Here is an 18,204-nt window from a genome sequence, read left to right as displayed (position 1 = left end):
TAGTTTTCATCCTGATAAGCGACCCTCAATATTTTTTATTGCAAATTTAAGGAGATTTTATAGGACAAGGGGTTGTGATTCATTTATAAGTTCCGTAAGTTTTTAATAGACGGCGCTGTGAGTCAATCTATCGACATCTGTACTAAACACCTGACACCAGACTCAAACATCCTTTGTTATCTGGGTTATGTAAGTGTTCAATAGAGGAGGCCAAGTTTCAATTTCAAACGTTTCCATGACGTCACAATTTATGCCACGTCACACGTGTTCTACAGATATATACGACGTAAAAAACGTGTGTCTTTAGTTTTTTTTCTTGTAGTCTCTCTCTTTTTTTCTCGTAGGGTCGGCGGTCTTATCGAGAGGTTGGTATACATACGATAATTGTGTGCCTTATCAAACACGATACATGATACAATGTAATACTATTAACCTGAAATGAAATTCAAGTGTGATGTATGGCTCAATTTAACCCTTTCATAGTCCAGTCACAATAAGTCTGCATTCAAAATATACGGCTCGTGACTAGATTTTGGTACACAGGCTGTTTTCAGGAACTCAAATCTGCAGGCATTTTTGAGCTGCATACCTGTGGTTTCGAGAAAACAGGAAAAATTCACGTTTTTTGCATTTTCCTCAAAAACTGCTGTCTATAGATGAAAAATGACTTGACCATCGTGTAGAGCAGAAGATTCTACATTGAATTATGTTCTCACATGTCGGCAATGGAGTCGGATTAACAAATTAAGAAAAATGAAATTCTACTTATCGACGGGATCTGGAGAATTTTGATGAAATAACTTCTGTTTTCTTTTGTTAATTCGACCCTGTTTTCGACATATGAGAACATAATTCGATGTAGAATTTTCCGCTCTACACGATGGTCAAGTCATTTTTCATGTATCGACAGCAGTTTTTGAGGAAAATGCAAAAAAAGGTAAAATTTGGCTGTTTTCTCGAAACCTCGGCTATGCAGCTCAAAAATGACTCCAGATTTGAGTTCCCAAAGGTCAAAAATCTTCATAAAGCAAAATGCACCCAAACTGCAGCCGAGCATTTTGAATTCAGACCTATTTCGACTAGACTATCCAGTCACAGTGGAATGCTTAGCATCCCACCGTAAAAATTTCAGGTTAGAATATCTTAGGTTCGAATTATCGAGTCGGGAATAATACTAGTCCACCCTTTCACCAGGATTCATAAATGCTGACTTCATATTTGCGATCAGCAACCCAAAAAACTCCCGAGTAACAAAATTCAAAGCAAAATATTGATTTAAAAAATGTACGAATCAAAGAGTTAAACATATTATATCATCATTCCAAAGCGTTAATATTATACTTTAAATCCCTGGAACGTTCAAGAACGCATCCTGCACCGTGCATACAATAATCCGATGAGCTTTTTTCCCCTCAACTTTTCATTTTCCCTCAGCCAGTTCTCCCCTAGTTTCTCCTTCAGGGAGCGGTACAACCTGTGTTACACATGCATACATATGTATACATGTACATACATTCAATATCAACTCTCGCTGCAGTACATATAAGACCTACACGTGTGTGAACATATAAGCCAGAATTTCTACCTCCGCATTCCCGCCCCAGGAAACACCGAAGTGTGCAGATAAGTAGAGCTGGGCGAATCGCGCGCGTTAATTGCTGCACGATGCGCAGCTCAACTTAGCGCATTTCAGTTTCAAGATAGTCCCGCGAGAGGTCGAGGGTCGTATAACTTTATTTCAGTGGGTCCGTGGGTCTGCATGACATACATACATATATAGTATATACATATATATACACATACGTTACGTATGAGCTATAAGTTAAACGGATAAAACCGGGGAAGCCGGAGCGAGATATACATTAGAAGGTGAATAAAAATTAACCTAGAAATGAGGTTAGGCGTTGACGACGAAGAAGACAAAAAAAAATAAGAAACAACCAACCGCAAAAATGGAAATAAAAACAAACCCAGAATCTACAGACCGTGCGCTCTGTAGTCTGTAATTCGCGGCACTAGACACTCGCGACCCCTCGAATCTCCGGGGGATGCAGAAGGCTCGAGAGGGGAAAGGAGGGCGAACAGAGAGAGGGGAGGGGGGGGGGGGGGGTCACAACACGAGTCATGGCGCCAGCGCAGGAAGAACAATCAATACCCGGGGGTTGTACAGGTGTGCGAGGAATATTCTACCCCTTCCCCCTCCCCCCTCTCTTTTCTAGCACTCTCCCTCCCTCCCTCCCTCTCTCTCCCTCTCTCTGTCAGCTTCTGATCGTTCGTTTCGCCGTTGAGAGAGGAGCGTCGCAGTTGGTTGTAACAACTTCTGCTCGTCCGTCGTACCAAGCGCCTAAAGCAGAGCGGAGCGTACCCTTAAACGTAACCTCGCGGATCACCCTTTAGCGCGAGAATTTTTTTTTTTTGTTTTTTGTTTTTTTCACCCTCTCGTGATTATCGAACGTGAACAAAATTGCATTTTCGGATTAAACCGCTACGCATTGCACCGATCATATTGAAATACATATAGTTTTCGTTTTTTTTTTTTTTCTTCATTCCAAATCGTCGATTTTCATTTTTCTGTACGAGGCAATTTTTTTTTGTTTCCATTTTTTTTTGTTTTTACTCTTCTTTTCTTTCGTCAATTTTTTTTTATCTTCTTTTATATCCGATTATGACGCAGTGAGATTGTCTAGTTAAACGTTGCACCGAGTATATCTCGACTTTAGTATAAAAACATAAATAAATAATGAAACAGTTTTTTTTTTTTTTTTCACCATTCTTTCATTGTTCGTCACTGTGTTAACAAATTCTTCTTTCTGTTTCTCGTATTGTGTGCACATTTGTTATTCTTTTTTTCTGTTCTTTTCTTTCTTGTTTTATCTACAAATTTTTCATCGCGGATCGCCTCGCTGCACGAATATCGTCTGGATTGATTATTGTTATTAATTCAGTGATATCGACTGCGAGGCAAAGTTTGATATTTTTTCTTTCCTTTTTTCTTTGTTTCTATTATTTATCGACATCATAATTTCACGAGTGATGTGACTGAAAATCCACCACTTATTTTCACATTAAAGATTCCATTTCATCGCTTCTTTTCTACCGGCGACTCTGCGAAACGTTTTATTCTGTCTAACGCAATTGACGATTCTTTTTAGAAAATATTGACATACACGTGTATAAGAGGAAAGAAAAATATGTACACGTATAACGGATAGTGTAAAGTGGACGATGAAATATTATCGAAACGATGTGTCAGATGGTGAAGAAACTTATATATACGTGATGAAGTTGTAGAATACAGAAATGAATTGATAAGTAAAATTATCGAATAAACTAAGGTTAAAAATTGAAAAAAAAAAAAAAAAAAAAAAAAAACGACGACGATAAATATTAATACGTAGTCCATTTTTTTTTTATTACTCCATAGCTAGTTGAGAAGTATTATCACAACGTTATTACAACCAAAAATCGCAACGCAATTAATACAGTGCCAAAAGTGAGAGTAAATTATAAAGTTAAAACGATAATCGAAATTAAAAATGCAGAAAACAAAAGGGAAAAAGGCAGAAAGAAAAAACCTGCACCAATGATCCCGTTCTTTGAGAGAGTCAAGTAACAGGGAAAGGAAAGTAAAACGGAAACTAAACCGTATGATAATCGAAGAAACGGAGTAAAAAAGAATATAAAATAACAATAAACAAATAAACAAATAAATAGAAAGAAAAAAAAAAAACGAACCAAACGCCAGGAGGGGATCATTATCTCGCGGTATTGCGACGACACGAGTATATAACACGAAGCACAAAGTATATATATATATATATATATATATATATACACATAAATAGATGTAAAATATAAACAGAAATTATATAGCGATAGTGAAATAGAGTTTCCTTTTTACCGGAGTTCTTGTTAGGTTTTTTCGTTTTTTTTTTTTTTTTTTGTTCTTTTTTATGATTTCTTTTCTCCCTCCCATTCATAGAGACACCATCAAGTCGTCGAGACTTGTCAAGCACAAGAGTATCGACTTACCGAATTCGATTTTATACCGTGTGTATTGATACATTGGTGTAATGTACTGGAATGTATAAATGATCCCATCTATATTCCATGTACCATAAGACCAACAAGAAAGGTTAAAGGCTCCGTATTGATTCAACGTTTTTCACTATATATACTGACATATATTTACGTGCAAATGTACATACTCAGAAGTAGAAAAAACCGTGTCGCGTTTTACACGAGAGTATCTTTTCACTTTTTTTCTATATCCACAATTTATTCTTATTCTTATTTTTCCCTCCCCTCTTGTAACTCAATTCGAACTCAATATTGCTTACCGTAAAAATTATTTTAATAAATTTCATCTTTTTTTCTACCGACCCACAAGGGAATAAATTAGTTTATAATTGAGCGAGTTTATAACGTTGAGAAAATTATACACATACACTCAAGTAAAAGTCACACGAAAATGTCTATCTACGTTATATTGTCTAAGCATAATGTACTATAAATAGTACTTTATAAATGATTAAGTCACTCGAGCTTATGTTACATAAATAAAACGTGAATATATATAAAAAATAAAATTATTATCAATGATAATGAAAGAGAAGTTAACGGGAAAGTGAAGGATTTGTAAAATTCACTTTGCTATTATTATACTTTAAATAAGAGAAATAAGAAAATTTCGTTAAATTCATAAATTACTTAATCAATAATCGTTGCATATATAGACTGATGTAATTCGAAGAAAGTTAAATCAATCAATGTCAATATATTCGCGTATTATTAAACCAATATATAATATTATACAAAAAGATACAAATCTGTTCTATACGTACATATACATACATATATGTAAAAAAAAAAAAAATGAAAAATTAATATATCCACGAATGAATAAAATGAATAAATGAATAACCAAGAACCCGACTGACCACGTATTAAATATATACCTATATAAATAATACCGCGTGTTCCATCCAATAATTGCCCTTATTTTCTATACAATATTGTAAAATTATTGTCATGAATTTTCGAATACTTGACCTCTCGTTTTTCTTTCGTTTTTTTCGATAGCCAAAAGGAAGAAAAAAGAAACTGAGAACAAACAAACAAACAAACTAAAAAATGAATGTTGCGAAGGCACACGTAATTACGACGTACAATCTCATTAAATTATTATACATGTACGGTACTCTTTGTATTGTACATTTGCGTACCTGATGATACCTAATACCTATATATATTTCACGTAATAATATACCATATATGCATATAATATAAAAAGAACAAAAAAAAAAATTGTTCTTTTCATTTTGTTATATTCTGATATCCGCGTGCAGACACAATTCAAAAATATTTTTTAACATCTCTGTAATTTATCTACAACACCGAGAAGTTTTTATTTATTTTCACTCTGCCAAGACAAGTATTCCATATACAAATATACGTGGAAAAAATGAATGAATAAATAAATAGATAAGTAAATACGATAAAATTCTTCGTCATCCGCGATCTGTGATAAAACGCTTGACACTAAAAACAAAGGAAAGAACAATTATAATTATTATTACAAAGGAACGCACACACGCTCGTACAAATAATTTATCACAATACCTATGCATATATGATAAATGGTATGTAGTACATACGTATGTACATGGCCGTGTATAGGTAGAAATGGGTTAATTAGCGAAAAAGCTATTGTGCATAATACATGTGATGTCTACGACAGCGTTTTAAAAGTATGATGAGAGAGAAAAGGAGAGAGAAATATTCATCGGGAAAATTTTATCGCGGTTGTGTAATCGACGAAATGTGTAATACCTTAACAATTCTATACATGTCAGAAAAACGAGTTTTAGAATGAGTTTTATTTACGTAAAGTGATAAATTTAAACACGTTTATAATTAATATAAAATACTGTAATATGAATAATAATAATAATAATAATAATAATAATAATACCAACAACAATATCAAATACATTGATATTGCACGATACGGAAACTACAACAGCTTAAAAAATAAATAAACAAATTAAAAAAAAAACGCTTCGAAAGAATAAGAACTTCGTTCTAATTATTTCCGTATACTAGAACGCGTTAAATGATACGGACGAGTGTGTGGATGATAACGAAAAAGATAAACCGAAACTAAAACAACGGTAGAATACGAAATTCCTTACGAAAATTATATCTTTATGATAAAATTAACATCGTGAGTGAAAAAGAGGTTTAACTGAACGAGAAATTAGAAATAAAAATTACATCAAATATAAAACGAAGAAAGAAAAAAAATTCAACCAAGAGAGTTTCCATTTAATATTCTCGTCATCCTCTTTACCGACGGAGGCGAAGTAGGTGGGAATTAATAAAGTCGTAAGTGAAACATAAGGCTTGCCGGGAAAAGAATTTCGAAAACGAAAATTGAAAGCAAAAAACGCACAAAATACGAATCGAAAGAAAGGAAAATAAAAACAAACAACCTCATTCAAGTTAGACTTGCAAGGAAAAAACGTGAATTCCCAACCGTAATCGAGATCGCGCTCGATATCCTCGCCCTCTTTATCGACAGAGAAAGCGAAGGACGCTGAATAGGTGGGAGATTATTTAATAAATTCGTGAGTGAAAAATAAGGTTTGCTGGAAGAGAATTTTTAATAATAAAAAAAAAAAAAAAAAAACCAAACCGACGTAATACACAAAATAAAAAAAATAAATAAAGAAAGAAAGAAAATCATCCAAAATTGACTTCCTAAAGAAAACAGTCAGGTCCCGACTGCAGTCGAGATCCCGCTCGATATCATCGTCGTCCTCTTTATCGACGGAGGAGGAAGAGGAGGAAGTGGCGGCGGTCGGGGGAGGGGGGCGGGTCACGTCGACGATTTTCGGACGGCTTCCGCCGCCGGTGGTGATACGACGTAAACAGCTTCTGCTCCGGGGTCCAGGCTACGGTTCAAATGCCCGCGGCGGTAATTATTCCTCGGCGTCAACGAGGCTGCTGGATCAGTTAGAATCGCCGCCCCCGTGCCGCCGCCAGGATTCCAATATGGCCTGCCTCAAGTCGCCCAGGGCCATGTCCGAGCACCTTCTGGGCCAGCTGCAGGTCCCAGTCGCCCCGGCCGCCCCCACCGCCCCCGTAATCCTTGGCGCCCTCAGGGCCAAGGGCGGCGGCTCGCTTCGCGATGGCGAACGTGGCGAGAGGATCGCCGAACTCGCCCCCAGGCAACGCTGGAGCAGCGTCAGGGTCAGGGGTGGCAGCACCAAGAGCCTCCTCGTTGAAAACGGGCCGCCGATTCAAACCGTTCCGGTCAAGGGGGCCATCAGGAAAGAGGTAGTCGGCCGATATTTGACTCAACGATATTTTTGGCGGTGGATTTTGGTTTTCTTTTTTAACGGGGGTCGAGGGAGAGAATCGTGTGAACGCCGTTTCGCATTTTCATTTCATATGGAATCTTGTGGGAAATGAGACGAGCTTTTGAGAAGAATATATTACTTGCTTCATTTCTGTTTAACCTTACGTCGGTAAGGTGAAATATCACTGACTCCGTCGGTAAGGTGGATCTATAGTATTTTTTCAATGCAATTGTGATTTGAAAAATCTGAATAAATTTATTGTTACTCTCTTGGGTCTGTAGATTAGTTTGAAATAGTTTATTTCGGTACTTAGAAAAGATTAGAAAAAATAGTAAATTAAATTGATTTTTAGAGTGAAGAGTAATTGCCATTGACAAAATGACACAGTCTATCATAAACAAACCTCTGAAACACCTTGGCGGTATTAGAAATTAGAAATACTGGTCGGTAATTATTCACCTTCTTATCATCACCATCCTTATAAATATGGGAACAACCTCCGCTCCCTTAAAGTGTCTTATAATATAATATTAAGGGGGCACATCCAACTAGATGGCTAGAAAAGTAGGCGAATTTCGGGAATTTTTATCTCAAAAACTGTTTATTCGATTCCATCCGTTTTTTTTTTGTGTTTTTTTTTAATTTCAAAGTTTATACATCAAGGTCTATTCGGTAATTTTTTCATCGAAATTTATCCATTCGTTGCGATGTTAATACAGTGATTGGTGTAAAACCTGTTTTAAACAGTCGGTTGATCTAAAACAAAAAATTCCTACGGGATTTTGAAGTATACCATATTGCGCTGTTTTATTTAAAAAAAAATTTATTTTTGACGAAACGGTAAACGTCTCAACTCTAACGTTCGTTTTTCGGCCTAAATTGAATACCTTTTTTGGTTCCTAAAAAAATAAATGATTGAATCGAAAAAAAACCGTACGCAGTGAACGAAACAAAGTGTAGAAAAACATGGTGTCCAAATTTAGTAAAAGTTGGTCCTGTCGTTTTCGAGATATCCTAGGCACGGACTCTGAAAAGGAAGTTTCGAGATAATCGAGTTTAAAGTTCGGTGAATCAGCCACAATTTGTACAACTCTTCGAATCTTGTCATGCAATTTACACACAATATTCTTCATACTTGAAACTTTCAGAAACGCGAATAAAAAAAAATCAATTTTCAAAAAATTCTAGTCAGAGGTGCCCCCGTAAATGGATTTTCGAAATCTGAAATATCATTTCTTCGCAGTTTTTACACGAGTCTCTACACTTCAACTTTTTTAACCCATATATAAACCATGTATCAATATTTCTTCCTCGCCATGAGTTCTGAAAATCATCAAAACGCATAATTTATTTAAAATCAAGCGTTTCAAAAGGCAAAGAGAAAAGGTCGTACGTTAGGTAGATACAACCTTTTACCATTCATGAGTATAAGTGAAAAAGAAATCAAAACAAAAGGTGGTAACCGCCATTTTTGTTTCTGCCACCGCTTTAAAAACTACTCAAACGCATAAAAAATTGAAACTAAAAATTGTACAGCGAGGATGTCGATTTTCTGTACGTCGATTATCCAAGTCATCAATTATCGGAATGACAGGAATAACAATAATATTTTTTGCAGTTACACCCTTATGCATCAATTAATTTTTCAGTTTTCATGAAGACTAAAAGAATAATAAATAAAAAAATACAATCCCACTAGGAGATTCCTTTTGTAGCACGATTTTGTCGTTGAGTATTTAATTTTTCAAAATTGCTGCGCAACATATCCATTTCAATCAACAAATAGCAATATTGAATTGACAGTTAAAACAAACATTTTTGTAATCTAACTGTAAGCCTGCAACATCGTGGAGTAAAATCGAACAAATCTGCTACTTTTTTGACCTCTCGTTTGTACAATTTTTTTTATTGTTTCTTTACATTTTCCTTGAAAATCGATCGTACCTTCAACAAATAAAACGCTGACAGTACATTTGAACAACCACGATTTGGTGACTCGAGGAAACGGTATCGACAATTGTTCAGATTTAAAATCAGGCTCTCAGATCGGTAATACATGTGCTTAATTGTATACTCAGGTTGTATTTTTCATTTATTGTTTCCATGAGAACAAACTGGATAAATAATGATTTTTGTTTGGAAAACTTGGAATTCTCAGAGAATTACGTTTTCACAAATAACTGGACATCCTGATACCGAACCATAGGATTCGCGAATACATCGGGAAAGATTGTATAACTCGGGTGAAAGGCAAGAAGGGATGAAAGGTGAAAGGGTTGAACGGTAACAAGAGGACCAAGACAGGTTGTTGATCGTTAACATGTTAATTAAGTCGTTTCAGTAAGTTGAAAGGCAAGGCGAAGATGATAATTAGTTATAACATCGAATTTCAATGAAGCAGCTGCCGAATACTGATCCTTTTCGCTTCACTGATCCCACAAGTTTTCCTTGAAATCATGTTACGTTTCACAATATTTTACATATTCTTGGAATGTTGAAATGAGAAACTCGTTCAAGTCGAAAAAGGAAAATTAACAACGAAACGAGTTGAACACAGAAAATGCGGCGGAGCGTCAGTTCAGGCATTTACATACCTATCATTATCAATACAATTCGCTAAACGGATGAGCGCCTCCCGAAATTACCGGAGCTTGGAGGAATTTTGTGTTTTTTTTTAAATTTAAATGTCGGTAGAAAAGATACTTATTTTTTCGCCAATCTCAATAGTACATAATTCAGTTTCTCAATACACTAGATATTTTTGGAAGTTCTGACTACAGTTGAGTAACGATTTCAGACTACAATCACTTCACTGTTCCTTCCACCTTCTAAATCAAATTTTCGAAATATTCAGAAGAAGAATGCGAAGACTCTATTAAAAAAGAACGTCCAAGACACAGTAGATTTCCCAACCACAGTTATGATGAAAATCGTTTTTATTCTGCACCCATAATTACGATATTTTCCACCAATGGTGAAGAACGAAAATATTTAAAGAACTGTGTAGTAACAATAACTATAAAAATCTCAATCTATAAGGTCGGAATTTAATTCTGCAGATAGTAAAAAAGCGCGTAATTGATATCTGATTCTATAGAAGCTTATGTTATGCAAAAGTATAGTTTCGATCAATCAAGCCGTTACCCAAAAATTCGCGTTCAAGCTCGGAAATGACTACCCGGATCGTTACCTTGATTCGAGAATGAAATTTGGGATATTTGAGGATGATGGAAAAGTTGTCGCGATGATCGAAGGCGTCGTTTAAACGCTTACAACCGTTAATCCGATGTTCTCTGCAGTTAATCCAAGAGTCTTGAGCGAGTCAGTTTCGGTTTATAGTCGAAGCAGAGAATTATCATCGAAAGCATTCAACACAGGATAGTGTATTGATTCTTCCTTGAGTAAATACACAGTATATAGGTACGTCGGATCGCGGCTCTCGCCTGTGTATTCGTTACAGTAGTTACGGATGAATCCGCCCGACCGTCTCTGTCAAAAGTTAGAAGATGCGAAAAAGCCACTCGCAAAATGTCCAGCGTAATGTTGTTTGCGCCGATGACTATGGCGAACGCGAATTGAAACAACGCTGTTACTATGCAATAGAAATAAAACTGCGGAAATTCAAAGAAAATCAGCTAATTTTATTAACATTTCAAGAAAAGGTTTCACCTTCAATTACAACCTTTGAAATGATTAAACTCCGCTGTTTTTCATCCGATTCTAACTCTTCCGGGCCTATTTTCCTCGGCAACCAGATGCCCACAAATTATCTGATGAACATTAAACACACTTTTCTGAATACACACTGTTTGCCAATTTTTTTTCAACCGATCTCCGGACATCTTTACGATGTCCATAACGAGATAAAAAACGTGAAAAATCGGTTGAAAAATACCAGAGTTTCGACGGTTTCGAAGGTTGTGATAATAATCAGACGTCTTCTCAAGTTGTTGTCAGCTATCGTAGCTTTTATCGAGTAGCGATGTTTTTCACGAAAGTCTTTGTTCCCTCCTCCAAACTTTCCACGCAGACGGTCCAGCCGATCCATCCTTAACTCAGCGTGCAGCACGTGGCGGTGCGGAGTGGTACATCAATTCGGATCAGTTTTGGACGGTCGGCCGTTGCCGGCAGTGACTATTTCCGATTTTTATGCCTCATCTTGGCCCAGTCGTTCGCCGACAGCGTCGGCCAGCTCTTTCCGATTATTCGGAAGGCCTCGCGGCGCTGCACCAGCGCTGTTTAGTCTCTGCGCGTTTGGTGCACCGTGCACACGCCCACGTGTCTCTCCTCTCCTCTCCTCTCCTCTTGGACCAACGCTGGATCCGTAAATAGAGTGCATACCGTAAATCCTGGTACAGTGCACGTGCGCAGCATTGTAGAATGGAGAGTTGACCGGAAAGAGAGAGAGTGCAGCGTCATTCCAGCGTTTCGTGCACAGTGTTTAGTCCTGCCCTTCGTGCGACCTTCGGTACCACCATCGAAGATGAACCGATCATCGAGTGACCACTTCCGGTACCGATAATGTGGAAGAAGATCGCTCGGTACTGCCTACGGCGTCGTGGCAGAAAGAAACAGCCCTTCAACTCCGCGCTGTCCACGGTAATGACTCTAATTACCATGATGGGCAACGCGTATCGATAAACCCAAGCGCGTTCTCCATGGTATAAAGAGGCCATGGTCGAATGACTCCGCGTTTCGCATCGGTCATGGAAATTATCGTATGTTTTTGAAACACGATCATACGCGATCGGATGATGGTTCCTGTTACTCCTTCTACTCCATTATACTTGCAAAACGAAATGGGGAAGGGCGGATCCTGACTGTCGGTTTGGAATATGATTACAAGGCTGCACCCTTCGGCTTTCAGTACGAGTTTAGCCGCCCCGTTGAAGGGTCGGGATTCTCTTTCGCGTGTTCTTTAACCCGCTTTGGTTCGCCTCTGCAATCTCGATTCGTCTAGCCTCGCACATCGAGAACCAGAGCTTTGCCACACGCTGAGAATTCTATCTCGACACATGTTTTTCGTCTGCGAGCTCTGAGAATATAAGAAGTTCACTTACGTTATACGGCGCAGAAGCTTTCGGCAGGAAAAGAGAAAAGCGTCTGCTGAACGCGTTTTTATTACCCTCCTCAGTTTGAAAATGACTCGTAAATTATCCGCACCATTGTATCTTCGTCTCTATAAATATCTCCACCTGTCCATACGCGCGGTGTAACACCGATGTAAACTTATAGACGAAGATCGATTTCGCATTCTGATCGTTATACCTCTGACTGTATGGATACCGTTGGATATAGCATACTTTGCACACTCACACCGGTATGTGTCCGTTTTCTTCCACGGACGGAGAATCGATTCGCCAAACGAACCGTTCGTTTTCTTCCGAATATATAATTTACTTGGAAATGTTTTTTTATCTCCAAGAGAATTAATTTGCACCCTCAGAATTATACCTGAGCTCCGATGTAGGGTGCATCAGGTAATGTCTAATATTGCATAGAGTACAACCGCAGTCCTTTACCCTTGCGGAAGTTAGATTTTAGACGCTGTTTCCACTATTTCACTAGGAATTCGAACGGGTTCTGAAACAGCAAATTACAACAGTCGTTGAGGTGCAATGGTAAGGAACTTTTCCACACGTGGTTGGAAAGGCGCGGTTTTTGGCTTACTGAGATCGGCAGGCGGGCCGACGCGACTGAAAAGGGACGAAGTGTCGATCATTCTTCATTTTTGTTTTAGGTGCTCTCCCTCGGTGCCGACGTACTTCCGGAGTACAAATTACAGTCGCCCCGCATCCACAAATGGACGATACTCCATTACTCACCGTTCAAGGCGGTGTGGGACTGGTTGATACTTCTCCTCGTGATGTACACGGCTATATTCACGCCGTACGTTGCTGCCTTCTTGCTTTCCGAGCCCGACTACACAAAGAAGAGCAAAAACTACACGAGCAACCCCATCGTCGTGATCGACCTGATCGGTGAGAACTCGGTTTTACGTAAAATGAAATTATGAAGTCTGAGGGGGGAGGCTCGACTGGTCGACGAAAAGTAGAAAACGATGGCCACCAATAACATTGACTCAACTTTCTAGAGACTGATTAGAAAAATTAGATAAGACTTAACTTTGGCGTGACAATTATAATCAAAGTAACTCTACAGACCCCGATGATACAACAATTATCTTCTAAGCTCGTACACAAAAGGCACCTCTTTTATTCGCACGAAACTTGAACCGTGTATTCCTCACGTGCATAAGAGAAACATGGGCGACTTATAAGTTAAGCAAGATCATGATGCACGATTTTAAGTGCAAGAAATCTACTTTTCGTCAACCACCGAGCAAAGTAGGTATACGCGTGTCTCGGCTCCAAGTGACCAAACTAATAGGGGTTAAAGAGGACGTCGAACTGAGTAAATTAACCCAAAGAACATATGGTTTCCGAAGTCGCGTTCGCGAGATATGACCGGTTAAAAGGATCCCGCTAAGCGCCGGCATGTAGGCAATCGAGCACACTAAGCGCCGGCATGTAGGCAACCGAGTACACAGCTCAACGTGCATAAATGACAAGGCTATTTCTTTCGCAGGTCCTGATTTGTTGAGTTTGAAATTCAATGTCAAGAAAGTTTTCGTTGGAAATTTGCGAATTTGAAAGCGTTATATTTCGCATCAGTAGACAATCGCGCATCAACAAGACCGCTAACCGTTGCCTGCTGTGTACTCGGTTGCCTACATGCCGGCGCTGAGTGTGCTCGGTTGCCTATATGCCGGCGCTTAGCGAGACTTTTTAACCGATCGTATCTCGCGAATGCGACTTCGGAGACCAAATGTTCTTTGAGTTAATTTACTCAGTTCGAGCTACTCTATAACCCCTATCAGTTTGGTCACTTGGAGCTGAGACATCCTGTATAATTGTAGGAAATTTGGTGTTGAAAATTGAAAAGATATAGTTTACAGTCGAGTATAAATCTATGTTATACATATATATATTATATATACATAAGAGATAATAGAGTTAAGGGTGATTTATAATCTGCGACGTCGAATGATATTCCGATCGTTTTTCTGTTTTTTTTTTCTCATTTTTTTTCCTGGATTTCTCTTTTTCACCCGCAGTCGACGTCACCTTCATCGTCGACATACTGATAAACTTTCGGACAACGTTCGTTAATAGGAACGACGAGGTTGTCTCGCACCCTGGCAAAATCGCCGTGCACTACCTAAAGGGTTGGTTCATAATCGACCTGGTCGCCGCGATACCGTTCGACCTCCTATTCTTCGGCACAAATACGGACGAGGTAAGATTCAAAGCAAAGATAATACATTTTATCAGTATAAGCATAAGTATAATTACGAAAAATCCAATCAATATATGTATTAATGAATTACATGAGAAACGGAAAGTACATGAAAAACTTTGCAAAAGAAAAAACGAGGAAAAAAACGATACTGTGAATAATTTAAAAAATTTTACGGGCGTACTCGACGCGTTTAACCCGCACATCATTTTTCCCTTTCGTTTAATTTTTTTTTTTTTGAATCTGTTTTACATATATTTTACAATCTTCTTCTTCTTCTTCTTCTTCTCCGTCTTCTTCTTCGGTATATCTTTTATCCCTCCCTATCGCGCGTGCCTCGTCGGATGAAAACTCGCATTTCTTTTCTCTCTATTTACCTTCTTCTAGACGACTAAAATATACTGAAACTTCCTGTGATAAAAAGTTGGCGAAAATTTTTTTAATTTTTCACTGAAAGAAATTGTCGAATTTTCATCCGACGTTACGTACGTATGCGTCGTTATATAATCGATGTTAGACCCTAAGTTTGTTATACTATTTTCACATTATTATTCGAATTATCGTATTATCATTACTACTCTGTTTTTTTTTTGTTTTTTTTTTTTTTTTTAATTTTTTTTTTAGTACCTTTCTAATTATATTTTGTTCTTACTACCACATAAACGAGACGTCAAATCGGAAATGTGTCTATAATATCACAATAATATATATATTTACCAGAATTGGCGCTTAGTTGTTGTTTTCTTTTTTTTTTCTTTCCTTTCGTTTATTCTCGTATTCGTTATTATATCTTATAATTAATCTCCTTGTTCGTATTCTTCTTCTTGTTCTTCTCCTTCTTGGTCTTCGTCTACTTCTTAGAGATTAATAGTTTCAATGAGAAAAGTGAATACTAAATTAATTACCGGACGAGTGTACAACATTATATACTGTCTATAGGCATATATATATATATATATATATGTATATGTCTATATATGTATATATATATATGTAAATGAGGGAATAATTTCTTTTCTTTCCTTCCTTTCGTCAGTCGTCTTTATTCTTCCTCGTATTCAACAATAAACCTCATCATTAGTTTAATCATCGATAGCAGTGTTATTTTTTATTTTCTTCAAATTTTCATTCATTTAAATATGAATGTCGCAGTTCCGATTCAAATATGAAATATTCCGCATCATTGAACAATTGTTTGAAAAAAACAAATTCATTTTTTTTTTTGTCGTATCGTCAATGCTCTCTGCTCCGAAAATTGTCTTTATATTTTGTCTGATTTGTGTTTCCCGTGATAGATTATTTATATTATTATTAATTGTTATTGTCACTATTGTTGCTGTTATATTGTTGTTATTATTATTATCATTATCATTATTATTATCATTATTATCATTATTATTATTATTACTACTACTGCTACTAATATTGTCGTACCTGTAGATAAATACTGGAAGATATAATAATAGTTGTTTACCGAAGCGATGAGAGAGAAAAAAAGGAACAAAAAGAAAAAAAAAAAAATCGTCAAAACAGAAGAGAATGAAGTTAAATAAAAGTGAAGAATTCGGAGGAAGGAAAAAAGAAATTTTATAATAACGCACGAGAAAGAGAGAGAAAGGAAAAGAAATTTTGTACTTCATTTTAATTTTGTACGTATATCTGTAAAACATTATATAACATGGTATTAATACAAATTTAATAATGTCGCAGTAATATCCTAGAACTTTATAAATATTCGTACTGAAATTCATTAATTCATTTATAATATTATCGTATTATTTCATTCGTACACGTCATTCTATTTTTTATTTTTGCATTTTTTCTTCATCTTTCTCTCTTTCTCTATTTCGTTCAAAATATTATTGTAACATGAAAACGATTTCATCTCTCCTTCGAATACTTATATAACGTCGATAATAAATGAATTCAACAATTTGTAAAATTTATAACGATCTGTTTTTATTTTTGTTTGTAAAAGACAATTCCGTTCATTAAGAATCGGCGATTAATAGCAAAAAATTTCGTTGTTTTTTTCCCTTCTTTCTCGAAAACCATTGAAAATTTGCAAAACGTATTTATAAACGATATATTGTACTGAAAAACAATCACGCTTTTTTTTTTTTTTTTTTGTCTTTACATAAGATGTTCAAAATACCGTGTCAAATGTAACATGTCAAGTATAAAAAAAAAAAGGTAAAAAAGAATAGAAATCCGCGAGCGCAGAAAAAAAAAGAAGGAGAAGTGAAAGAAAGAGAGAATGAGAAAAGAAACGAACAAGAGACCGGAGCAAATTGATGATGAAAATTTGATATCCCAAACAAACGAGAAGGAAAAAAGAAAAAGCAAATCGAAAATTACTTACCGAATATACGAAATAAAATTAAATAATTGCAAAGAAACAAAAATATGAAAAAAAAAAAAAAAAAAAAGAAAGAAAGAAAAAATTGCAAATACAAATTTAACAAAAGTGAAAACAAAAAGTGACGAAAATTTAACATTAGTGGTTTTCCGTAGCTCGGCTTGGACAAGGATGAGGTTAGTCAGCAGAAATCACAACGCAGATTCCAAGACAATGTTTAGCGAACAACTTTTTCCTATTCTATATATATATTTATATATATATATATATACATATGTATGTATACATATACACGCATACTTCTATATACGTATATATGTATGTATATGTGTATATATATGTATTTGCTTACATATCAATATACTATTTTGCACAGTTTTTTGACAAAAGGCAATTTTTATCAATCACACACACTCACACAATTACACTGTACACCCACGTTTTATTATATTCTATTATCCAATTCTATATTATTACTGTTATTATATTATATTATATCAATGTATATTCATATAATATACGAATATGTATATATATATATATATATATACATATATACATATGCCAGTTTACGTACGTCAACGTATACATACTCGACACGATCGAACAGATATAATATATACGAAGTTGTATTTTTCTCTTATCTTGCAATTATTATTCCATTTTGTTTGAAAATTTTTCATTAACATCGTTATATTGCATTATATATATATATACAGATATAGTATATACATGATATATTGTTTCGTTTATTCCTATATGTTAAATATTGTTGTTGTTATTATAATCGTCATTATTATTGTTATTATTGCCGTTTTCTCCTCCTTATAATTTCGCCTGTTATAAACTTCTTTTAAGAATTCTAACGAGGACGCGCTTTACGGGGGGGCAGGTATGTCTCACTCGACTGCGAATTACCAACGTCAAAGACCGAGGGGTTCAAACGTAGGTATTGACAATATCTGTACATACCTATAACTTTAAAACACGAGATATTACACAACGATATATAGAAATTGTTAACAAATTAATATATATATATATATATGTATATATATATATATATATATATACATATACATACTCTACATATACATATTGTATACACGTATAAAATATACGTAAAAATACGTATTTATTGTAACATGCTTAATATCAGAATCGAATTGCCAATTTTTGGCA

The 18,204-nt window shown here is 36.0% G+C and overlaps 1 protein-coding gene across 2 annotated transcripts in view; it reads left to right on the top strand.

Moving 5' to 3' along the window:
• Window positions 1-18,204, top strand: part of LOC124409934 (potassium voltage-gated channel subfamily H member 7-like) — a 73,683-nt gene that overhangs the window by 37,344 nt on the left and 18,135 nt on the right. Inside the window, exons 9-11 of one of the 2 annotated variants that reach the window (XM_046887907.1) lie at window positions 13,105-13,345; window positions 14,482-14,663; window positions 17,881-17,967. In XM_046887907.1, the coding sequence (XP_046743863.1) occupies window positions 13,105-13,345; window positions 14,482-14,663; window positions 17,881-17,967 (510 nt within the window). Of the gene's footprint in view, window positions 1-13,104; window positions 13,346-14,481; window positions 14,664-17,177; window positions 17,199-17,880; window positions 17,968-18,204 lie in introns of both variants that reach the window. The other variant, XM_046887906.1, reaches the window with a different exon arrangement.

Source organism: Diprion similis, chromosome 8 (genome assembly GCF_021155765.1).
Source record: "Diprion similis isolate iyDipSimi1 chromosome 8, iyDipSimi1.1, whole genome shotgun sequence".
NCBI classification, from domain to species: domain Eukaryota; kingdom Metazoa; phylum Arthropoda; class Insecta; order Hymenoptera; family Diprionidae; genus Diprion; species Diprion similis.
Note: the sequence above shows the minus strand (reverse complement) of the source record. Positions and strands in the feature narration are given on the sequence as shown.